Source organism: Abramis brama (assembly GCF_963993115.1).
Source record: "Abramis brama genome assembly, chromosome: 6".
Lineage (NCBI taxonomy): Eukaryota > Metazoa > Chordata > Actinopteri > Cypriniformes > Leuciscidae > Abramis > Abramis brama.
This window is the reverse complement of record NC_139968.1, coordinates 19,197,868-19,223,748: the sequence shown is the minus strand read 5'-3', so window position 1 is coordinate 19,223,748 and position 25,881 is coordinate 19,197,868. Positions and strand designations below refer to the sequence as shown.

At 37.3% G+C, this 25,881-nt stretch overlaps 1 protein-coding gene across 2 annotated transcripts; it reads right to left on the bottom strand.

The window, feature by feature from the left end:
* Nucleotides 1-1,859: 1,859 nt before the first annotated feature.
* Nucleotides 1,860-24,737, bottom strand: tle5 (TLE family member 5, transcriptional modulator). Of its 2 annotated transcripts, none has more exons than XM_084116207.1 (7): nucleotides 24,346-24,737; nucleotides 11,771-11,859; nucleotides 7,182-7,245; nucleotides 5,265-5,309; nucleotides 3,549-3,611; nucleotides 3,314-3,388; nucleotides 1,860-2,229 (listed from the first exon to the last, which is right to left on the bottom strand). In XM_084116207.1, exons 1-7 carry the CDS (start codon nucleotides 24,370-24,372, stop codon nucleotides 1,999-2,001), a joined length of 594 nt encoding a protein of 197 aa, XP_083972333.1. In that variant the 5' UTR covers nucleotides 24,373-24,737; the 3' UTR covers nucleotides 1,860-1,998. The 2 variants fall into 2 exon arrangements, with proteins under 2 accessions (XP_083972333.1, XP_083972334.1); XM_084116208.1 differs by having other exon boundaries at nucleotides 1,860-2,226.
* Between the last annotated feature and the right edge of the window lie 1,144 nt (nucleotides 24,738-25,881).

The window sequence follows — 25,881 nt, the reverse complement described above, 5'->3', positions numbered from 1 at the left end:
GTAGACAATCAACATTACTATAAAAGAAAACCAAAAATATCTTTTAAACAGCATCCCTTTTCACTTGGTGAGCAGGTTAGCTAGCTTCTCAGAGGATTCATCTAATATTCTCTGTCTAAGACAGCACGACACAGCTTCCAAACACATTAGAAATCAGGCAAACGGGTATATAGATATACAGTACGTTGAAGAGCCTTGCAGAAATGTTCTTTCTTCATTTCAACACTATTCATCACGTTTCGTCAAGCAGTTTGAAAGGACAGTTCACCCAAAAATGTCATCATTTACTCACCCTCATGTTGTTCCAAACCTGTATGACGTTCTTTCTTCAGTGGAACACAAAAGGAGATGTTTTGAGCAATGTCCAGGCTGCTCTCGTCCACACAACAAAAGTGAATGGTGACCACAGCAATCAAACTAAATTTTCAATAAATAACGACTTAAATTATTCACGTTTCTTCAGAATATAATACAGGAGTCATATGGACTAGTTTTATGATGCTTTTTCCATTCTGAAGCTTGACAGCTTTGGACCCCATTGACTTTCATTGCATGGAAAGGAGCAGCTTTGACATTCCTCAAAACATCACCTTTTGTCTTTCACTGAAGAAAAGTCAGACAAACAGGTTTGAAACAACAGGAAGATTCAATCATCATTTATTCACCCTCATATCGTTTTAAATCAGTATTACTTTCTTCAGTGGAACACAAAAGGAGATGTTTAGATGTTTTCCCGTTTAATGAAAGTGAATGGTGACCACAGCTATCAAGCTAAATTTCCAGTGAATAACACCTTAAATTTCTCAAACAAATGGCTTCAAAACACTTGGAATGGAATACAGGAGTCATGTGGTGTAGTTAATTTTTTGGTCCCTATTCACTCTCAAGGAGCAGCATGACCATTCTTCAAAACGTCTTCATTTTGTGCTCCACAGAAGAAAAGTCAAACAGGTTTGAAACAAGATTTGATCATCATTTACTCACTCAAATGTCATATGTATGACTTTCTTTTGTTAAGTACAAAAGATGTTTTCTGTGGAATGTCAAAGTTGCTCTTTTCCATACAAAAAAAAAAAAAAAAAAAATTGGTGACTACGCTATCAAGCAACATTTCCAGTGAATAACATCTTAAATTTTAGTTTTACACACAAATGGCTTCAGAACAATTCAAATATAGTACATAAGTCATATGGACTAGGATTTTTTGTCTTTACCCATTCATTGTATGGAAAAGGAGCAGTGTGAACATTCTTCAAAACGTCTCCTTTTGTGTTCCACAGAAGAATGCAAGTAAAATAATTTTGGAACAACATAAAAATAAAACAAAACCTCATTTTTACTTGAACTATCCCTTTAAGGTAGGATAGATGCAACAGCCGTGCCTTTGAGAAATAACACCGATCCTTTAAACTCTAAATGGATTATGCTGCGGCTAAGTTTTTAGATGCAAAGTTGCTTTTAGTCTCAGAGTTACTGCCTAGGGCCAAAGTGCTTTTGACTCCGTTATTGTAGATTGTAGCTTTAAAAGGTGAAAGATTTTAAGAGGAAGAGAGTGAGCGGGGGGGGGAAAACAAAACAAAAAGGCGTTATTACTGAAGGGTCGATGGTCCATTAATGGTTGCACCATTTTGTAGACCATTTCCACAACTAGCATAAGAAATATACAATTATATCTATACATCTATATCTATATAGATAGATATAGATATATATAGATATATACATACACGCAGGCAAGAAATAGTGTAAAGAAAATCAAATCAAGCATCCGTAACACAATAAAAAGGTGGATTGGTATAATACATATAGAAAGCTGCGGGAATGAACCAGAACGAATGATGTTAGGCATGTGAACACAGTAGCAATTTAGAGGGGAAGATAGAAAGATGGAAAAAGAGTGGAAAATGAAGGAAAAGAAAAAGGGAAACAAGTGCCTCTGCTCTACGTTGAGCTCTGGATGATGACCGGACGAAGGAACGGGTTTTGGCGGCGCGGCGACTAGTCGGACTTGTCTCCGTCTTCCTCGCGGTGGCTGTCGGAGGTCTCGCGTGTGCTCTTGTCCTCCTTGGCCAGCTGGGCCTGAGAGGCCAGGATGCTGGAGAGGGAGAAGAGGCCGGAGCTGGAGGTGACGGCGGGGAGGCCGGCCGGTTGGCTGAGACCCAGAGGGAGAGGGGTCATGGGCAGTGCCAGCCCCTGCAGCTGAGAGAGCTGGTGAGCCTGGAGCTGCTGCTACACAACACACACATACAGGGATTTCTTACTTTTACTGTTACACTTTGCACTTACAACATTATGATAAAATACAGTTTCAACTCAAAAGTTTGATTGGATGAACCTGCCAATTCTAAATCAATGAATCAAATCTATATACACTACCATTCTAAAATTTGGGGTCAGTGAGATTAAAAGTTTTATTTAGCAAGGATGCATTAAATTGATCAAAAGTGGCAGTACTAATATGTATAATGTCAAAAAAAGGCTTCTATTTCCAAAAAAAATGCTGTTCTATTCTAATGGCTGCTGAAAATGTATCTTTGCAATCATAGGAATTTTAAAATAGAAACAGCTATTTTAAATTGTACTAATATTCCACTATATTACTGTTTTTTCTCCTAAATAAATGCAAACTTGGTGAGAATAAGACACAAAATGACAGTATCCATTTATCTATGTTACATGGTGCAAAAACTATTAACTGTGATTACTATTTATTAATAAATGTAATCAGTAATGAATTATTGAACACTGGCATTTTTAGATCACTGCTGTAATTTGATAAAATATGGTCTTTTATGTTTTATTTAATACTCCTATTAATTGAGGTATGGCCTCTCATGGTTTTATTTTATTGGTTATGTCATTTATAATATTGCTTGTTTACTCCATTTGCACTGTGGTTATTTTTCTTGATTTTTGCATATTGGATTATTTTGCGTTATCACTGTACAAAGTAAGAGCTGCAAATGCTTAATGAATGTTGTTTTTGTCATGCACTGTAAAAAAAAAAATATATAAAAGATTACTGGTGTGACAACACTATTCATTCTTTCTACTTACATTTTTTGCGTTTAACCCAATGTGTTGCTTGCCGTTTCTTTGTAATTATTTGTGAAATTTACTAGCAATTTCTGTGAAAATTGTTTCTACACTAAGAGTTAAGATATTCAGACAGCCATATAAATGCACAAAACTAATTAATAAAACCTTTCTTTATACATAATTAGACTTCCATAAACTCATTCAGATGCATTTCCATAAACAGCCTTCTGTATAAACCTGTGTGTCATCCACATGAGTCCCACACACACTTTACCCGTATGATGGAGTTCATCTCTGGTGGGGTGACCTGTTTGGCTCTCTCTATCGCCCCCAGAACCTGCTGCTGGTGCTGGAAAATAATAATAATCTGAATCACAATCACATCTCGTGCTATATGCTCCCACATTCACATTAAAATCATTAAAATCAAATCAGACTAACTGAGTGTTTAAGACGGAAGTGTAATGCTATAAACTAAATGCTGAGGTAGCGCTGCCATCTCTCCGTACCTCTTGAGACAGGTAAGGCAAGACTTGAGCACAGATCCCATTTAATCTCTTCACGATCTCTGCCTGCAGGGAGAAACACACACACACACACACGCTCAGCAAATTCTTCCCTTTTAAATTAGCCACAAATGGCCCAGTTATTCAGCTCCAAAAAATATAAACAAACATATTCCTGACTACGTAATTGACAGCAAATATAAAAATACAGAATAAATAATAAATTATTATGACTAATATATATGGCTTGCCTTGATAACACTTGATGGCTCACAAGAAAATGTAATAAATAGATGTTTTTTTATATCTTACTTTTAGCTATAAATATTATATACACATATACATATATATATATATATATATATATATATATATATATATATGCATACACACACACGCACGTATTTAGGTTAAAAAAACTTCTAAATAAAGAGACTGATATATAGATGAATATAGAGAAAGCTCATGTCAGTAAACGTGATTTTTCTGAGCACTGAAAAGCCTGCGAGAGCTTGAGAATTTTTTTTTGGGAGAAAAAAAAAAACATGCAGTGGGACAAAGAGAGAGGCAACAATAACCCTGTTTCAATAGCCTGCCATGCTGACACTTCTTACAGCATGCAGAAGAGAGAGAGAGAGAAAGTGAAATGACTGCATACCAAACACTGGCATGCCTTATCCTTTGCATTCATGCCCTGTATTTCTCTTTCGCACACACTCTTCCGTGGCTGGCTGACTTTTTTAAAACATATTTCACCTGTGTCACATAAAGGGTCAGGGACTGATGAATTGTGTTCTCGAGACTGGCTGCAGCGGCGCAATGGCACGTGTTTAGATTTTGACGCCCTACTAACCACTAACTGTTCTGTAAATCAACACTTATTGGAGCATTTCTCATTTTGAGGGGGAAAAAAACTATTTCAGTCACTGCATGATTCAAATACTCATTTATATATCCTCATTCATACTCTCATTCATAATATATATATTTATATTAAACTTTTTTTTGTGATAGAGCCATTAAATGTTAGAAAGGCAAGCCAAAAACAACAAAAAAAAAAAAAACAGGTAAAAATGTTTAATTTTTATGGACCATTTCAGTGTTTTTGTGTCCCATATTCATCAAAAAATCTCCCAGCTATCACAGCCTATAAAGTGTAGTCAAATAGTATGCCGTGAATAAACCAGTTGTCATAATTTGTCACCCTCTTTCCAAACCCGCAAGCTTTTGGTTCATCATCAAAACACAAACGAAGGTATTTTAAATGTCAATGGAGGGACAGAAATCTCTCAGATTACAGTCCATTGAACAAAAACGTAAATTCAATCTGTTCATCATAGAAAGCGATCTAGTCTCTTCAGAAAATTTGGACTAAACCACTTGATTCATAAGGATTCGTTTTAAAATCCCTTTATGATCTTTTCGAAGCGTCAAAGTGGTAGTTGCGAAGACTATCAATGGAGGGACAGAAATCTCTCAGATTTCATTTAAAAAAATGGTGTTTTGAAGATGAATAAAAGTCTTACGGGTTTGGAACAACATGAGGGTTAGTAATTGGGTGAACATAATTCGGCCCCCTACTGACACTTCTGTGTTTAGACAGTCTCAAACTAAAAGCATCAGCATTCAATACCGTTGAGCAAAAGTGATGAAGATGTTGAGAGTGTAAACTGGATGGGCGTAATTTCATCAGATTAGACGTAGAAGCGACGAACTCACCTGCTTGTGCATTTCGATATTCAGCCCATAGGACATCTCATAGTACTGCAAAGAAATAAAGTCAGACATGAACTTTTTTAGTATTACAGCACTGAACATCTAGAACCCCAGTGTAACATGTGCGGGCATACTAGTGCGTACTACGTGCTAAAGTGCTAGCCTCGCTCATCATCCACACGTCAACGAGCAGCGTAACACAACCTCTGCAGCTAAACAAGACCGGGGAGCATCAGTGATGGAGCCAGAGTTGGATCAGGGTCGGCTTTGCCAAGCAGCAGTAGGTCCCTAAAGCAATTACCACCCGCGCAAAGCAGACGCCCACCCTCCCCATCTTCCAGCGGGTGCGGACAGAGCGGGGGAACCCGATAGGCTATTAGAGGGAGGGAGGGCGCTCTGGCTGATGCGCGTGAGAGCAACGCCGCACAGATTAAATGAGATTAAGCCGCTCGACGGATCAATTAGAGGCGGAATATCAGACGGCAACACGAGGCCCGGGCCGGAGACAACGAGGTTAGAGTGGAGGGGAAGGAGGGAGGGGATATCATCGGGGGGGATGGATGAGAAAAGAGAGAGCAGAGTATGGACAAAAGGAGGAATGGCAGACAAGGTAAAAAGGAGGGGATGGGGGGGGGGGGACTAGAGAGGAGAGGAAGACAAAGCATACATGATGCCTGAAGATCACGGCCAGATTCAACATGAGCCAAGTGGATTTTTAATACAACTTCTTAAACATTCATTTTACTTGCATTCTAGAAAATTAAGTTGCACAATTAGTGAAAGAAAAATATTTATTGAAATATAAACTGAAGAATTATTGAACATTTAAATAAAAAATAATATAATATAAAATGTTATATTCGGTACAACTAAGTGGTTATCATAATTATTTTTCTCATTCTTATATAATATATTAACTTGTTTTGTATATTATATATATTATATATTTATTTGTTTATATATTATACATGTATATTTATTATATATGTATATTTATTATATATACACATATATAATAAATATACATGTATAATATATAAACAAATAAATATATAATATACAAAACAAGTTAATATAATATATAAGAAGGAGAAAAATAATTATGATAACCGCTTAGTTGTACCGAATATAACATAATAGATTAATATAAAATATAAAAACCACCAAGCTGAACAAATATTTAAAAAAATATAATATAAACACACATATTTACCACATATAAGAACCGCTAAGCTGAAAAAAAAACCTTTAATATAATAGTTTAGTTGTTTGTTAATAAATAAATAAATAAAAATCAAAGAACTGCTAAGTTGTTTGTAAATAAGTAAATGCACAATATATAACAAAACTTTTATATAATGTGGCTTTTCTTATATTAAGAATCGTGATATATATATATGTATATATATATATATATATATATATATATATATATATATATATATATACACACACACACACACACACACACACATACTGTTGTTTGTAAACAACAAAAGAAAAGTAAATAATAATAATCAAGCTGAAAATTAATAATATAATGAACTGCCAAGTTGTCAATAAATAATCAATTTAATATAATATAATATAATATAATATAATATAATATAATATAATATAATATAATATAATATAATATAATATAATAAGTCAAGTCTAATCTCATCTATGATACCAAGTAGGTCAGGTATGTCACTGGCGTCCCCTCAAAAGAGGGGTGCATGACGCCTCTGGGTGGACAGGAGGTAGAGAATGTTAATAGAGCAGCAGAAAAGACAGTGTTGAGGCAGACAGAGAATAAGACACAATGAAATCAGACAGGTGAGGGCTAGGTAAGTTTCTTGCGGATGTGAATATGTTCCGGCACATCCAGCCTAAGGCGCGTCCCTCTGGAGGAGAGTGCGTTCTGTGCAGACTTACCATGATATAATGACGTTGCATTTCTGACTTCTCACTGGCCAGCTTGTCACATTCGAGCTTCAGACTGAAAAGAGGAAAAAAAAAGACTGGTCAATAAAAAAGAACAGACACTGACTAGACATATATTATGCAACAGGATCAGTTGAAGAGTTCAGACTGCTTCAGAGACTTTTCGGACTTTTTCACATTCTTTTGGCAGAGTCGGTAGATGGGGAGAGAAATTTAGAGCTAATAGTCAGCTAAAAACGCTAAGGCCACTCATTAAATGTCACATCTACCAATCAGAAAACTAGCCAATCAGAAAAGCTCTTTGCCTGCAGTATTTAACAGTAGCATTCAAGTAAGAAATTGAATAAACAAATGTTAAAATAAAACACTACATAGACTTAACTGTATAAATGATACATTGATTCTTATTAAAGCTACAGAAGTTATTCAGTGAAGAGCAGTAAGTGATTTTCTTTTTGCCTTTTTTTAATTAACATTAATGACAAATGGTAGCTGGTATATTAGGCTGCTGTCACTTTAAGGCTGTTTACACGGAAACGATCTGAAGAGAAAACGCAAAAGTGGCGTTGCGTTATCACTATTTATTCTGCGTTTAGACGAGCGTTATGGGGGGGAAATCTGCGTGCATATGGTGACGCAAAAGTGTGTGAAATACGATGCAGTATGCACTCCAGGCGGCTAGGTGGCAATGTGAAGCACTGCCACACAACAACACCAAGTCCGCGCGCCTCCGTACAACCTAGCAGTCTAGCAGACTTTCGTGTTTTTACCCTTTAAGGCCCTTGCACACCGAGTCCGAAATTCGCGTCCGAAATTTCCGCACGTTAAAAAATAAATACGACCTCACGTTATGTCAATCACGCTTGTACACTGCCTCCGAAACTTTCGTCCGTCAAAAAAAAAAAATCGAATCAGGTTCGATTTTCTGTGTTTTTTGCATCCGTAGCAAGCATTTTGAATGGTGTTTTGACAGTTCAGAGCCACCGAATCACGAAAGCGAAAAAACGCATGCGATAATTTCGACTCGGTGTGCAAGGGCCTTTAGACGGGAGCGCGACGGTGGAGTGTTTTTAAGAATTCCCACAAGGGTGGTTTCACTTTTTCGCGTTTTTAAGCCCCAAAAACGGCGTCGCCGTCTAAACGAAAGGCACATCTGATAAAATATTTTTACGTTTTCACCCGCGAGCGTTCTCGTGTAAACAGGGCCTAAGACCGAATGCACAGATCTCTTATACAGATATGCATCCGATTTTCTCCAAACTGTTTATGGCCACTTAAGACATAACTGACTGCCTTTATGTAAACCTGATGTGTATCTATCAGTTTAAGCGCAATAAGACGTGAAAGAGAACTTGGTTTAGTGCTCACGCTGTGCGACAGGCTTTTAGTGTGCGCACTGAACAACATGCGAATAAAATGTTTAACTGGCAAGGCTTTAAAACGCATGCAAATAATAAACGTTCATGATTGCGAAGAACTGCAATGTCACTTGAGCGTAACCCTTCCGCTGTGTTACTAAACGTGATGTGAATGTATGTGGCATTGTACAGCATCTTGAGGCGCCAGAACTGCAACTGACGGCATGTGCACTGTAGCGCGATACTACGATATTTTGAGTTAAATTGATTTATCGGATGCAAAAATGTACATTTTGTTCAAAAATATTTTATCCATTTTTATCATTTAGTTGTGGCATTGAGGAGAAAATGGCAGGAACTGGTTTATCACACCACCCAAACTGGAATCGAACCAGAATTTCCCACCATGCACCAAGACTCGATGTGATGTCAGCATGTGTACAAACCACTAGGCCGTGACTCCTTTCAAGACTTATTTCATTATTCCCAAAGAAAACAAAGTGAATAATCAACTAGTAATTCCATATGGAAAAAAATTGGGATTGGGAAAGCAACTGACAAAAGAAAGCCAAGAGAAAGCATTTGATCTCTATACAAATAAAGTGACACGACATACTAGAGGTTTTTGTTTCGTTGGCGTATGACAAGCATTCTGTCTCTTCATACCTCTCCAGTCTGCTGCTTCCACTTATCCCAAAAAAGGGGGGAAAAAAACTGGGCTGTTATGACTGTGTAACATATATTGGGTGTTGTCATGGTGACCATCCTCCCTGCTGCCAGGCTACCTGTGATTGGCCATGCCAGCCACTGATTGGCCGAGACCTCCTGAAGGTTCCAAAGATGCTCTCGGAGAAAAAAAAAGACGCCAAAAAACGACACATTGATGGAGTTGTATTGCCGTTTCTTTCCGCCTCCAAATCGCTCCTGCTGTCATCCTTATTTTGATTTATGTATTCCCTGATCTATTTATGCATTTGTAGAAGGGAGCGACAGCTCGGCGAGGCTCTGGGGACCGCCTGCAGTACATTTCCTTTAAAAGGCTGAACGCAGCACCAAAAAAGCCCTTGTCTGTTGAATCTCAATTGAAGTCAATGGCGGTGAATCCATGCTCTGAATACACATACAAAAACGTAGGGCCTATTCTTCTGTGAACCAGGGTTAAATGAGGGTTTGCTCGTTGTCATGGGAATAGGGAGGGAAAGACATGTTGCCTTAAAGACGGGACAGTAGCAGCGTCTTTGTGTCTTTAAAGAGTCTTCCGTCTCCTTTTACAGGAGTTAAGGCATCAGACGGATCAGATCACAGTAGCCGCTCCGTGTTAATCGGCATGGGAATGAGGCACTAGGGGAAGCTTGTTAGAAGTGATAAAACAAATATGCCGGCTAATAGTGAATTTAGTCACACTGCTTTGTAGAGGACCACCCTAAAGAAACGGTTAAAAGGAATGTTGTTTTGAACCCGATTGGCTTGCTTTCTTCTGTGAAACTTTTGATAATGTGCTGGATGCTCTTTTCTGAAGTATGAACTGGTTCTTTTAAGGAACTGGTGATTCCTTCACAGGATTAACTCACTGAATCAATCAGAGCAGCAACTGAATTAACATCCGACTCATTCACACACAAGTCATTACTTTCATTATGTCATTACTTTTTGACTTGAAAGGTTCTGGTTGCTCTGTTCTGCTTCTGAATCAATCAGAGCAGTTACTAAATAGGCCTTTATTATTAGACTTCCGTATTCAAAAAGCAAGAGCTTAAAATAGTAGCGTCGCCTGTATCAATGGAAGTGCCCATAGCACAGGACTGTTGTGATTTATTGATGTACAGTTCATCATAGATACTTCATCTATGGCCCTGTTTACACCTTGGATGCATTTTGGTCGATCAGATCACAAGTGGACGACTCTAAATACAGGTGTAAACCGGGTCTAAAGCGGTTTGAGCTTGTCAACTTTCGACCACTTCCAGAGGTAGTCGAAAACACATTCGACCGGATTGTTTTCGTAGTGTAAACGCTCATGTGGTCGAATGTGTTCGAACAGCCACAAAAGACAGTCTCCGCCTACTGACCTAATGCATAAATATTATGGGAAGTGCTCAAGCCAGACGGGATTTAAACTTTTTCGGCTGAAGCTTGATTTGAAGATGAAAAACTTACCATGCACAATGTTCTCTCAGCATTCCTGATTTCTAACACACACACTCACAGCGTTCGCCGTGGTCAACACCGGCAGCGCTGACAATAGCCTCGTTGCACATTAAAATGGAAGACTACACAAATGGTAGGGTATCATATAAGGCTAAATAAACCCATTTGAAACATCTACAACTAAGTGTAGTGTAATTTTCTTGTCAAAACTGGCGATCGTCCATTGACAATAATGAAGGCGGGAATCCAATTACGCTACTAATCACTAATCAGGCCAGGATACGACAACACGCAGACTGTGATAAAGGTCTATTGACATCTGACTCACTCACTGAATCACAAGTCATTACTTTTCTACTATAGTCGGATTCAAGAACAAATGAGTCTTATGAACGGTTCTTTTAATGAATAGAACAACTTATGAGCTATGGGGTCTGAATCAATCTGGCAATTCCCTCACAGAACAAACTCAGTGAATCAATCAAAGCAGTTGACTACATCTGACTACTTTCTGAATCATACTGTGCTGGTTGTTCTTTTCTACTGTAATCTGATTCAACAACAAATGACTGATGAATTGCACAAGACGACTCATGAGTTCTGGGTCTGAATCAAACTGCTGATTCCTTCACAGAATGAACTCACAGAATCAGTCAGAACAGTTAGTAAATTAATATCTGAGCGAGTCTTTGTATTTGCATCTAAAGCTCCAAAAAGGATGCAAAAGCACCTTTAAAGTATCATAAAACAGGTCCATGCAGTTTGAATGTTAAAGTCGTTAAATTCAATAATTCTCAATTAAAAGTACTAAAATAAAACTGAAATAAAGCTAAAAAGAAATATAAAAAACTGAACAATAACAAAAGCCAGAATAAATTACTCAAACTTAAACTAAAATATAAAAATATAAGCTAATTAAAAGGAATTAATAAAATATACTATAATAGTAAATAAAATGACTGCCACAGAAGAAAGAACCTCACACAAGTTTTGAACAACATGCGAGTAAAGGATGACCGTTTTCATTTTTTAAGTGAACTATTCCTTCAAGCTGTTGCAAGTGTGTGCGCATACCTGTGGTATTGTGCTTGAAGGAACTGGAACTCGTCCTTGATGCGGTCGCACGAGTCTGACGTTGTGAACTTCAGCTGCTGCGATGAAGCCTGGAACGAAAGCAATTTACGGCGGTCAATTGCATTATTCAGAAAGCGTTAGTCGCAGCATCAGCTGGGCATCCAGGGGACGGAGCATCACAGCAGCTTCAATGCCAAGAACGGAGAACTCCAGCCAAAACAGATGCAGCTTTCTAAACAGGAAATTTTGTAATCAAGAGTGAATTCAAGTGTACTGTATAAAAATCAGCAAATAAAATCTCACAGGGCTTATTGCGATATTCAAAACTCATCATTTAGAAGGTGTCAGTCATGTCTGGAGCTCGACATCACCCAAGGTTTTTGAATTACATGGATTCGGCTTGCAGGTGAGCTTATTTCCCTAGTGTGGGGGACACACCTGCAGGGAAAATGCAGATGTTATTGGAACCATTTTGCGCTTTTCAGGGTAGATTTTTCCTAGACTTGGTGATATGTTGGCGGTTTTCCCAATAAGCAACTGCCACACTTGAATTTTGATGAATGCAGACCTTCCAGCTGTAATTCTAGTAATGCTGAAAAAAAACAAAAAAAAAACAAGATCTCTGCTATTACCAATGTTTCAGATTCTGGCTATTGAAAATGAACTCTAAAAATGTGTATTTTGGTCTTTTTGACTACTTTGTTACGTGACAGTAGAATGAACTGTTCTCTGGGTAGAATGAGGGTCGACGATGAGCAAATTATTTTAGTTTTTTTTTACCAGTTCATTTAGACATTAGGGTGGTCCTTATCAAGTCCAATTTTTTTGTGTGCAAAATGTTAGTGTCTTAACCTCTTAAACTGTTCCTTTTAACTTCAAAATTAGAAATATGCAAAAATGTTGACAAAAAAAATGATATTTAGAGGTAGCTCAATCATGTGGAAGATTGCCTATGTTAAGCTGTGCGGCGTTATTGTGATATGCAAGTAATATTAAAAGTTGCTGCAAATGAACTACATTTTATTGAAATCAGAGCAACACTGACATGACAACAATGACAACAATCTCAAAAAAGCACAAAGTTTTCAACAATCCCTCATTTCTGATGCTCAGCAGCCAGTGTTGACTTTTTGCAGTCTGGATAGATCCGTCGGTGATCTTCCACCACATGAAGGAGAAACTGCAATTGTTCTCCAGAGTGTGTGAGATTGCCATTGTATTCTTGAATCAGAGCCACTCCTCTCTCGGCGTGATCATTGACTACTTTCATTGCATGTATGGTTGCCTGTGCCTCCTGATAATCTGCTTGATTCGGCCAAAGTTCCGGGTCAATTTCAAGGAACGTAATGTAATTTTTTAAACCAAAAAATGTGCTCTAAACCCAAACAATAACCAAGGTGATCATCAATAGAAATATGTATTGATTCCACCAGGAAAGGTAAATCTGCTTAACCGGGTCATGGATGGATTAATTTGGATTTAGTTTCTACAATAAATAAACTGAGATATGTATCTAAAATACATATTTAGGAATATATGGTGCATTAGATGCTTTTATGGAGATTTTTTTGGAATTTTACTAGCCAGGTACAATACCAATTCAAATGATCTGTTTTTACGAAAATCATCAAAATCTCAGAAAGTTTAAAGCTATTGAGCTACCAGTAATTATTATGTTACTGCCATAAAAATTGGCATGCTGTATTTTCTTATATAAAGGAACAATTTGAAGGGTTAAGAGCATGACAATTGGAGACTTTAAAAATAAGGACCACCCTAGTAGACATGAGTCAAATGAATTTGAATCTTTGGTGAATTAATGTGAATGACTTACTTACTGAACCACAAGTCATTACTCTCAGACTCAAAATGAAGCGAAACTTGAATTATAGACAAAATGTCCTGTGGTCTCTGTGTATTAAGTTTCGTTAAAATATATGTCAAATGTCATTTAATTTACCAATAACTTTGGTAATATAGATATAGATATAGAGTTAGGGCTATACATTTTAAGGCTTGACTAGGATTCAGGGAAAATTTATTCTAGCCATTACGGTTCAAAAGTTATAACCCAAAACGCAAATCACCTTATTATAGTGCCACCTAGTGTCAGACGGTTGTGTGTTTGTGCACCAAGATTAGAATGATTCTGCCAATTTTGGTGTCTCTACGATTTGAGGTCTCTGACGTTCATACACTTTTAGGGCAGAAAGACGAAGAACAAAATCAGTACAAACGCATTGACAATAATTATGTTTTCATGTTTGATCTTGTGGTCCTACAAGTAAAAAGACGCAAGAAAACAAAATTCAGACACTAGTCATCCATCAGCATGCTGGACTTGGTTGGGTTTTATTTGACGCTTTGATCTCCTGAACAATCTAGCAGCTAATTCATCACGTTATTTTCGAAATTGCCAACCCGTTCTTGACTCCTTTCGAGTGTTTGCGTTTTTCCGTTTCAAAAATCCCGTGCCGCTCTGCAGGGTGAGAGCTCGGGGGATGAAATTCTTGAAACCCATGGTACGAGCGGACCAACCTTTAACACAAACTGTGTACTTAGCCCGAGCGCTCTGTGCTCCACTGCATATGAAAGAGAGGCTTGTGTCAACAGCGAGCACTTAGTGCCCAAACAGTCAATCTTTTTCAGACGCCGCTAACAGTAGTCCTCACATTTCTGCGTGACCACTGGAGATACGGTTTCCTTAGGGAATGCTGGGGGAATGGGGCCAATTGGGAAAGTTTGAGTCGATAGCCCCTGCTGGAGTGTCCGGCGACGGGGAGATCACGGGTGTTACATACGCACAATACTTGCTTTCAACAGAGGCCATTGCTGACCTGCTTGCTACAGCATAACGTCATCCATGCGGTTTAAGCAGGCACTGAACAGTGTTAGCTGTGTGCTAAGCAAAGAGAGGACTTTAAACCGGTCTTTAATACATTAATACAAGTGTGTTGAAACAGATTGAAACATGCTGTGTGAATGAAAACGTGCTTTAGAGTCCTAAAGAAATAAATAACGAGCAAAATTATGTTTGTTTTTTTATAATGACTGAACTTTGCTACTTTGACATTTAAGTGATGCGTTTAATCAAAGCAACTTCAAGAACACTTACAAAGCCAATCTTTATATGGAGTATCCTGGAGTTAAATGCCTGGCCCAAGTATGCAATGGTGATTTAGCTACATTTACAGAAACGTAGTCACTTTAAAACATCTTAAATGTAAGCTTTAGCAAGTTAATAGCTAAATCAATATCAGGTTTTAATAGTGATGCTGAAGTTCATTTGTAGCATTTTAAAGAAATAGATTTTTAAGTGCTTTATTTCTTTCTGTTTTTTTTTTTTTTTCTTTTACAAAAAAGTAGAAAATGGCAGTACTTATCGGTCTAATAATTATCAATACTCAATACCATTTTACCTTTAGTGTCTTAAACTTGAGTGGGCATGTGCATAAGCATTATACAAGTAAAATATTTTTTACGTGTGAATTGAGCAAAAGAATCACAATTTATGATACCATTGTTGTCAGATTTTAGTGCAAATTTGAAATGTTATTCAAACAAACATTTCACACAGGAGATTTCTATCTTTTCCCATTAAAGTAGATATGAGCTGTACGTGTAGAACTGGAAATAGCTTCTCAGAAACCTTGCAAAAATAGCCACTGAGTGATCTGACTTTTTCAAAATGACTCATGGCTCTTCTCTACAATTTGAGCTACAGATTTCGGTTGTTGAATCGCACCTTACTTGCAACCTTTTGGTTACCAGGTCAAATCTTTAACCACTAAGCTACACCAGCCTTAATGAAGCGATGGAAACCTTCAGGGTTGCGAAGCTTAGTCTAATGATTTTAAGCTTTAGAGCAAATCCCATATTCACTTAAAAAAAGAAAACCACACACAGAAGCACTCATGCAGCACAAGAGCCAAAATATGGGACAATCCCTAATTTGACTCTGCCTCTGTGCGCTTCTCCTTTGAGATGCAATTAAACCATTAAAAGGCTTTATACGCTGGTGGGCAAATTGTGAGTCTTCTGTGGCTAAATGGGATTCATCATTCCAGTAATTTACAGTTGTGCCTCCCACCCCACCGTTTAACAGAAAAAGGAAATGTTCTAGAAAAATCTTTCAACTCTAACGTTGGCAGTTTTTTTTTTCCCATCCCAAGGGATTACATACAAAGACCCAGATGTAGTTATCTGAAGAAGAGAAGAGAGTTTTTATACTTGAATTACAGCGAATGTGGTTCGGTGAAATGCCGGCAAACCAAGAGCCACTAGGTTAACTACAGCCAAATCCTCACCCCTAGTCTTCCTGTAGCTGATGCTATGTTTGGAATAGCGTACTATTTGTACTATTTCTGTAGTATATAGTATACGACGTATACCACGCAGAGTATACATATACAACACCTAGTGGACTATGACATTAGTCAAACTGTGAAGTATGAAACAATGCATGCTGTGAGGAATACAGTATCCCACAATGCAATGCCCTCAACTTGAACTTCAATTTCTTGATATTAATTATTTGACCAAAAATGGTCAAAGACTCCAGACTAGTATAAGGCGATATTCGTAGTCACACTGTCAGTCCAATCGGATAATTTGTTTATCCGATTGGAATGTGATCTGAAATTATTGACTGCCCACATTGTGTATCTGTAACTGTTCAGATCCAATTTGTGTGTCCCATGCTGCCCTTTCGTTTTCCGGAATATCTGCATTGGTGTCTATGGCAGTAACAGTGCATTGGTAGGTATTAGTGGTCGACCGATATTGGTTTTTTGATGGCCGATGCCGATATCTTAAGAGAACAGGGTGGCCGATGGCCGATATAAAGCCGGTATTTTTATATATATTTATTTTAATCAATATTTAATAAATTATAAATAAATTATACATTTTTTTTTAAATAAACATGCTTTTATACTTTAGATGGCAATTTCTTAAATTTGCAATCCTATTACAGTATTTTTCACAAAGTAATTGTTTAGAAATATATGAATATGTGAATAAAAAGAAAGTAAACACTGTAACAGGGCACTCAGTATTCTGGTAATTTCGTGCTGGTAATCATATTTTTTCAAATAAAGACAAGGTAATGCTAATATTACATACAGCACAGTGAAAACGATATGAATATGACACAGTTGGCAACTGGATATATCACAGATATGAACATGACACAGTTGGCAACTGGTTATATATCAGCATATTTTAAAATGAAGGATTTAAAGTTTTTTGATCGCGTCTCCTGTGAAGCTGATCTTCTGTTCGCATTCACTCACTTCGCACGGACCGACCGTCACTTGCAGACAGTAATGCACACTTCACAAGATATCACAGCTGGATTCAATTAAATCTGCAAGGTTTGTGAAATTAAATGTTTATTAGACATTCAGAGATTTGTTTAAATGACGTAGATGCGCATTTGCTGAATGTTGACGGCAAATTAGAAAGTATTTTAGCCTGATTTTTTGCCTTTTCTGTTACAAATAATATAAAAGCAAACGCTTTACTTTACTTACTTCGCATAAGTTACCATTTACTTTCTTTGTTTACCAGTTCTGTCTAACAAAGTATTAGATATGACTGACAGAGATCGTAAATTTATGAAGACGGAGAATATGAGTGAGCGCTGTGTGATCTGAGGAGCTGCCGTTGCCGTTCTCTTCTGGCGCTGGTGTTCTCAGCGCCGCCCGTCAAAATAAAAGTCTGGAGCGCCGTCAAAACAAAAGTCCCGCTTCCAACACATCGGCCAATCGGAAAAACGTATCGGCCGATGCCGATATTTCAAAAATGCCAAATATCGGCCGATATATCGGCCTTGGCGATATATCGGTCGACCACTAGTAGGTATACGCCAAAAAAAACAACCACCACCACCACATGGAGGGGTGGCAATACAAATGTTGTCTTATTTACAACATGACAGAGTGTAGCCGCCGCGCTGGACTACTGCGTCTTCTGAGGCAGCGGCAGAACCGTAGGTCAAACATGTCTCCTATATCACCATTTTCTGCTCGTCTGGCACTTTGTAGAGAGAGCGAGATCTTCTGTTGAATGCTCTTGATTGCTGATCGTTCACTCAGCATGTGTTATTTGGATTAAAACTAAATTGTATATGCAAGTAAAACATGAACTGTTACCTGATTTTTGTATAACGAGTGGTTCCTTACTTTATTAGTTACAGGATGTTTGCAGGCCAAGAAGTGTAACATACAAGAAGTTCCTACACAAACATCCAAAGCAACACAGCCTTGTTTCTGCAGCGACTTTCAGCACGTTTCCTATAACAACATCTGGCGTTTACGTTTTGCGTGAGGTGAGAAAAATCACAAACCACGCAAAATCCGATCAGAGCAGTCAGACTGAAACGGATTTCCCGAAAAACGATTTAAATAGGATTTCAAACCTTATGAATGTAGCTCGAAACAAATTAGCAAAAATCGTATTTCATGTGATTTTTTTGCCGTTTACACTTTCTAAATCTAATCGGATTTCAATCAGATATACACAAAATTAGATTTGGCCTAATAGCCTAAAAGTTGTACATATAGAAGAGGGCCTGATTATTATGGTGATGTTAGTGTATTTATTGCACCAAAAAGTCCATTTACCAATAATAAAGCATGATTTGACCCATAAACAAAGTACAGACTTGTTTCTCAGTTTTTACAGAAAATTTGGGGTAATTTATGGAGGTTCAGGTTTTAAATTGCACATTATTCATCATTTTTTTAAACTTAATAGGACCATGGTAACCAGAGGTAAAAACCACACATGAATCCCCATTACCATAGTGGGATGTAAATTTGGTTTCTCTAAAACAAACTTTGCATTTGTATTCCCACTGAAAAAACACAAACCGAAAAACAAAACAACAGTTTAAAAGGTTAGGGCTCCTAGGTTTATGTAAAGTTTGATTCATTTGAGGTTCTGACAGGGGTTTGTAATGGAGATTTCTGTGCCAAATTTCATGCCACACCACGCTTAAAACTGGTTCCAAAAAAACAAATTAGGGCAAGAAAACATTTTGTGGCACCAAAGGCAACCAGTTGTAAAATGCAACTCAGCAATGTAAGAACTTGATTTAACAAGAACAGACCTCTTACTGTATCCAAACCTGTATCCACATTACACTTAAGGTACAGTGTTTCTTCAAAGAGGCAAAAGCCACATGGGGGCTGGTGAACCGGAAGCCACACTGCCAAATAATGGCGGTGGCTAATCATGTTAAGGCAGGAAGTTGATTTGATGATTATCTCTTCGCCCATCCTCAGTCACTGCAAACCCTCACCCCCTTTCACTTTAGGAGAAATGGTGTTATCCCACTTCCCGGCTCCAATCCATCCTCATCGAGTCGTTTGGAAAGGAATTATTCAACTTTTATCACTTCAGGCGCCGCACACTCCCAAACACAAGCTTCCTCTCGCTGGAAAGGCTGACGGTGGCAGTCAAATTACAGACAAATAGCTGTCACACAGCATAAAGGATACACAACACAGCGGGTAGGGGGTAGTGAAAGAGAAGGAGGAATCAAGAGAGCGAGCGATGGGAACGTCAGTCAAGAAGAGAGCTCAAACGGCACAGCGGCTCAAGACTGGAAATTAAAAGCAGGCGGGTCAAGGTGATTGCGAGATTACAGATGGAACAGTAGCGATCGTGATTGATGCCTTGTTGGTAAAGAGCTCGGCATGGGTCAGAGACTCCGGAAGACAGCCGATTACTCCCGACTCTGTAACAAATGGCACAGCTATGGGAGGCGAGCGGCTGCCCACAAATAATGACCCCTTGGAAAGAACCCTGGAGACTTATTCACTTCACGTTTCACAGTTAAACCAAAATATCGTACAAGATTGGTTTAACAACATTCTACTGCAAGTCCATTTATTTGAGGTATATAAGGGTATTTTGAATTAGCTTTTAGTTTTCATTTTAATGACAGTTTAAGTTTTAGTCAATTTGTTTTTATTAGTATTTTATTTCAGCTTTATTTTAAATAATGAAACAGATTTTTAATCATTTTAGTTTTGGTTAACAATAACAACACTGATGCAAGTTAAATACAACTTACAATCCCAAAACTGACAAATACCAGACATGGAAAGTGTGTTTGCATTAACGCACGTATAATTGAACAAAATATATAGTCTAATAGACTAAACTGTAAAAAACAGTTGTTAAATTTGAATCAGACATGATGGAAAGTTTTGGGTAGAAACGACAACTTTGTCAAAACAATCAGATCTGCGAAAATGACTAAAAACGCTGTATTTATACCAGGCCAGTAGTTAGTGATGTCACTTTGTAAAGAAACGCTGCGCGCATATAGACTGAACATTTAATATGTATGCACATGACATCACTGTTTGCACAAATTCACATTTTTGTAGTTTACACTGAGACAATAAAGGTATATCGTTTTTAAAAACGTTTCACTTCACGAAAGTTTGCGTTTTCAGGCCCCCAAAACGCCATTGTTGTGTAAATGAACGCTCAAAACGCATTAAATGTGTACAATGTGTGTAATAAAAATAAAATATAAAAAAAACTTAAACTCGTCAACGCATGATGCGAATATCGCAGCAATAGTGTCGCCCGGCACGAATTCGCATCTATTCACTTATTTACATTGACTTCGTATGTAATCTACTCGCGCAAAATATTAAATTTTCTTTTGGTGTGCACACACCATAAGAAGAGAGCTGCTCTGCTCGTGGTCTTTGGTTGTAGAGGCGGAAGTGCTTTAGAAAGGGGTTCTTCAGCCCGGTGTGTCTGTCGACAGGCAGGTCTGAGCGAGGTGCTGCCACATTAAACAGTCCCCCACCAGGCTGCTTTGTTCCAGACCGCTGCTTTACTCTGGGGTGCAGCTTTCCCACAGCGCAAGTCCATCACTGCCAGAGAATACTGATGCAGCCCTTCTGTCTCAGCGCACACACACACACACACACATCCAGAAACATGTGTGCAACATACAAAGCCTCTAAGCCACAAGCAACTGGCAAAAAACCTGCGCTAGTAAAAATAATCCTGCGACGCAATTATCCCAGCACGCGTCCTTCACACCAAAGGCCAGGAGGAACACAAACAGTCAGACAAGCTAATTAAGCCATCCGTGCCTCGTCCTTTCACCACGGTACAGGCCGAGCCCATTCACGGCGGATGCTGTATTGTCAGCGCCTCTTTTGAAGCGGCCTGAATTTTTCATTTAATACTAAAAATCAGGGAAATAAAGGAGTCAGTGACACCTATGGGCACTCTTTTTCTTTGTCTTCTCCACATACACCTTTTCAGTCCAGAAAGGTGTTCGAAGACCTATTTGCGATGCTAATGAGCAGATTTGCCATCAACAACCAAGACATCTGCTCAGGAGTGTGTGTGTGCGTTACAATTTCAACCTGCAGAAATGAACACTGAAATTGTTGCTGCCTATTTACTTAATTGATCAAAGACTATTAGTCATGGTTGCAAAGGCAAGAATTAAAATTGCTACATGCTCATTAAAAATTTCTTTATTAAAGATTATATTTATGTTTTTATATATTAGCAGTGCTTGTTAAGGCAAGCATTATTATTATTACTATATGTTAACATGCGTGAATTATTTAAATTACTTTATTGTGTGTGTGTGTGTGTGTGTATATATGTGTGTATATGTGTGTGTATATATATATATATATATATAATATACTGAATTGTCCGAATTATTTCTTCTTTTCTTATTATTCATATACTTGTTACTTCAATATTATTTTTATTTGCTTTTCCTTTTTCCTTTTAAAGGGACAGGAAATGAAAAAAAATACTAAATCGCCAAGTGACGTGAGCCAGATTTAAACTTTCACCACTATACAAGCAAATCAAGTCATTTTTTTAATCTTAGCGTAGCAAAATAAAGTAGTTGCAGTACGCGATACATTTTTCGTCGTGCATGCATAAGCGAGTGTGCAGCTGTGGCTGTGAGTGTGTGTAAGAAACAGAGTTTATTTAATGAGCAAGATGTGGGATTATCCGCCGCGTTGAGAGATCTGGGGAGGGAAAGACGGAGATCTGTCCTGCTCACTCGACTTAATAAATCTGACCCGAGTGCCCCACCCAAAGCATCAGGTCGGGGGCAACACACACACACACATAGGTGTGTGTTCATTTCTGTGCCAACTCTCGCTTCTCTTTCAAGCCATTACCGCAACAATGGCTTTCAGAAATGACTCCTTGAAAAGCCACAATCAATGGCGCACTCCAATTCACAAATCCCCACCATTATGACATCACTCGTCTGGATCTCGACTCAACAAACAAAATGGAGGACAAAACGCTATTAAGTGTCATCAGGCACACAAAAAACGAGATATGTTTGCAGGTACTACAATGCCAACTATTTTAGAGCGCACACAGCGGGATGCGTTTGCCATATGTAGGGTTTAAATCTGTCATCCCTGATATAACTTGGTGTATTGGTTCTTAATACTCCAATTAAGGAGGGTAAGGTTCGAAAATGTCGTCACGAGAATACAAACATCATTAGATGACCTCGGAAAAAACGGTCGAGGTGGGCTGGCACGATTAAAAAGGCTTGTGTGTACAACTACACCGGGGTGAACAATTGAAGTCATGAACTGTTCAGGCTGGTCAGAGTAAACACCTTCTGTGTCAAGTCTGGTGAGAAGTCGTTGCTATGGAGTCACAGTGCCGTGGCAACAAAGTAGTGCTGACTACAACTGGGCCCACATTTTCACATGCTCCCCGTCGGCCCTTCATTATCAGACTGTAAAGGAGCCGTTCAGGTCATCATCTCAGCTCAAACACCTGAAAAATATGATATTAGTTGGATGAGCCATTCATCCAACATTCAGCCCAATGCAAAGAAGTCCTGATGTTAGTCAACATCAAAATTTACCCCATTTACTTTCTTAACGGGTCAATGACATAAAAGAGTATCGACGATTCTCACGAAGTGCAAAGTTCTCTTCACATTCACGTCGGTTTCGTATGATTTTTCAAGATTTTCAAGAAAAGCTTTTCAAGGATTATTTAATGACTCAAAAAATAGTATTTTTTTTTTTTTAAATCTATTATTCAAGGACAAAAGTTTACTTTACACATTTAAAATTAATTAAAAATCTTTTTTGGGGGGGGGGGGGGGGGGCAGTCAAACCACATGACATTTTACAAACTAAAATAACCTTGACTTGCCTTAAAAAAGTACAAATATGTTAATTTTATGTGATGCGAGATAAAAAGACTTATATGACCCACAAAAAAAGAAGAAATTCTTGATTGTTGGAATCATCCTTGTTTGACTTAAAATAAAAATGAAATATGCTCATCACAAAAGAGAAGCATTTATAATGCATTTATTTTTAATAAATAGGAACAAAAATAAACATCCATGTGTTCCTGGTCCTTTAATCAAAACAAAGTGCTCCGCCACTGAAACGACTTTCCTCTCCGCATGACATCACCAAGTCCACTTCACACTAACCAATCAAGTGTCACCCTACATTTTTGCTCAGTTTCACTTGAAAATACAGCATTATTGGCATAAAACGGGCTGCGGATGCCACTATATGTTTATTTTAAGTGGCGATCAAATGTGACAAGATCATTTTAAAAGCAAACCAGATCATGCAGCTCATCGACATCTAGTTCCTTACCATTTCCAGCCTTACGGCTTTAATCAAGAGCGCCTAATCAAAATATCTGTCATATTAGCTCATTAATCAGTAACAGCCAGCAGGAAACTTTAACATGTGATGAGGTTTCACAGTCTGGGCATATTGCTCTAAATACTCTAAACCCACTTTTAAATCACTTACCTAGGTTAGTCAGGCTGATAAGAAACAACTCGTTATGTGCAACTCAATCCATAAATGAGTTCATGAGCAGTGATAGAGACTTTGGCTAAAAGATCAAGAGGTGGTGCACAACACACACACACCTCTGCTTTGCTGCAGGGAAAACATCTTGCATAATGCAAATGCATGTCATTACAGATTTACACCTTCGATTTTTGGCAAAAGTAAAAAAAACAAAAACAAAAAAGTGTTCTGTGATTGCAGTGTTAGTTAACCGATGGATTTTGGCACTAACGTTACTCCATTTGCGCCACAGGCAAAATGATGAGAGTTCATCAGAAAAGATTGAAAGATGTCAACATAAACATGTGAAATCTCACAATTCCATGCGTTGTTGCAAAGTACAGACTAATAAAGAGATATGAACGGTTATGCATCACATTTATGAGGTTTGAGAGTGAAGTTGAATATAATAAAACACAATTCACCAACTGTTAAATGTCACAAGCACACAACATCTACATTGTTCCCATTTGCGAACCCAGTTATGCCCTGCCAAATCACGCATTAGTGGATATTTAAGTCAGAAACGTGTGGTTTGGAAATATAAAAGGTTATAAGACGATATTATGAAATATGTGTTACATTTTTAATCTTTGCGATAAGTTTCAGCATACACACACTTGCACGGATGTCTCTCCTGCCAATGCTAAGCTCAAGCCAGCTAACAACATCAACACAGCGCCAGCAAACAGCTCGATTTACACTCACCGAGTGCCTGGATTGTGGAAACATCATGTCAGTTTTGGTCTTCGAGGTCTTGCCTTCTCCTCCTTAAAGAACAGGGAAGCAGTTTGCTCAGTAGACGTGTATATTTAGTGAGTGTTTCCTTTGTTTCGTCGCTAGCTCCTGTGCCAGCTACAGGCAGCTCGCGCTGCTGCTATGGCAATAAAGCACAGCCTGATGATGTGTGCCGCACTGAGCGCGCTCTTTAACACGCATTCGGCATGGGAAATGATCCGTAGATGATTTGCTGGAATCTGCTGATTTGATATGGTATCTTTCCTGTCCTTTTCCACGTTGGGAATGAGCTAAGACAAGGGCTGGTGTGTCTCTCTCCTCCCTGGTTGGAGGAAACCGAGTGGCTGTGCAAGAGCTGAAGTGGAGTTTGGGAGCTGATGGCTGCTGCTGTTTTTTTCTTTCTTTCCATGTGTGACGATATAAAAACGGAACCACCAAATAGCTCAAATATATTTAATTAAAAAAATTATATATATATATATGTAACTAATATAATAATAATATCAAAACAGCTCCAGCAAATAGCTGGTATAAATGTATACAATTTTATATGATCTACTTTTTATTTACATAAATAATAATTTATATAAAACTGTTTTAATACGTAACAATATTAAAACAAACCACCATATAGCTTGAATATATCAAATTTATAGAAAAAACATATATATATATATATATATATATATATATATATATATAGTTATTGTTATTATATAATTAATATATAACCAAACAGCGCCAGAAAACAGCTCATGTAAATATATAAAATAATGTTTATATTTTTTTATATTTTTATTTGATATACGTTCTATTTACATAATTTGTATATAAAAAAAAAAAAAATATATATATATATATATATATATATGTAACAATATTAAAACAGAACCACCACATAGCTGGAATATTTATATAATTTTTTTATCTACAATTATATATATATATATATATATATATATATATATTATTTGATATCAATAATATTATTGAATAATATTTAAAAAATATTAATATCAAAACAGTGCCAGTAAACAGCTCACATGAATATATGAAATAACTTTAGATATTGTTTTATTTTATTTACACCATTTATAAAAAACATTTAAATTTGTAACAATATAAAAACAGAACCACCACATAGCTCTAATATTTATAGAAATACATTTTTATATTTTAATTTCATTTTTATTTTATAGTTATATGATTAATATATAACAATATCAATATATATATATTAATTTCATTAATTTTTTTTTAACAATTTATGTAAATAAAAAGTATATTATGCAAATATATTTTTCAAAAAAATAAATATATGTTTATACTGTATATATAAACATTTATTTTTTCGGTTTATTTATGATTTTTCCAATGTTTACATAAATTAAATGTGACAGTCATCCAATAAATATGCAGAAATGAGACTTAATGATATCTCTGCAGCTGAGGTTATATTATAATATGAGATCTGTTGAACAGTGTATGAATCATTTTGTCATCCAT

What these genes read in the sequence shown, in the direction of transcription:
- tle5 (XM_084116207.1), bottom strand. Translation starts at nt 24,372, where the DNA reads ATGATGTTTCCACAATCCAGGCACTCG. An exon ending in CTTCAAGCACAATACCACAG is followed by an intron (nt 7,246 to 11,770) that starts GTATGCGCACAC and finishes TCCTCTTTTCAG; the next exon opens with TCTGAAGCTCGAATGTGACA. An exon ending in TGCCTTACCTGTCTCAAGAG is followed by an intron (nt 3,389 to 3,548) that starts GTACGGAGAGAT and finishes ATTATTTTCCAG; the next exon opens with CACCAGCAGCAGGTTCTGGG.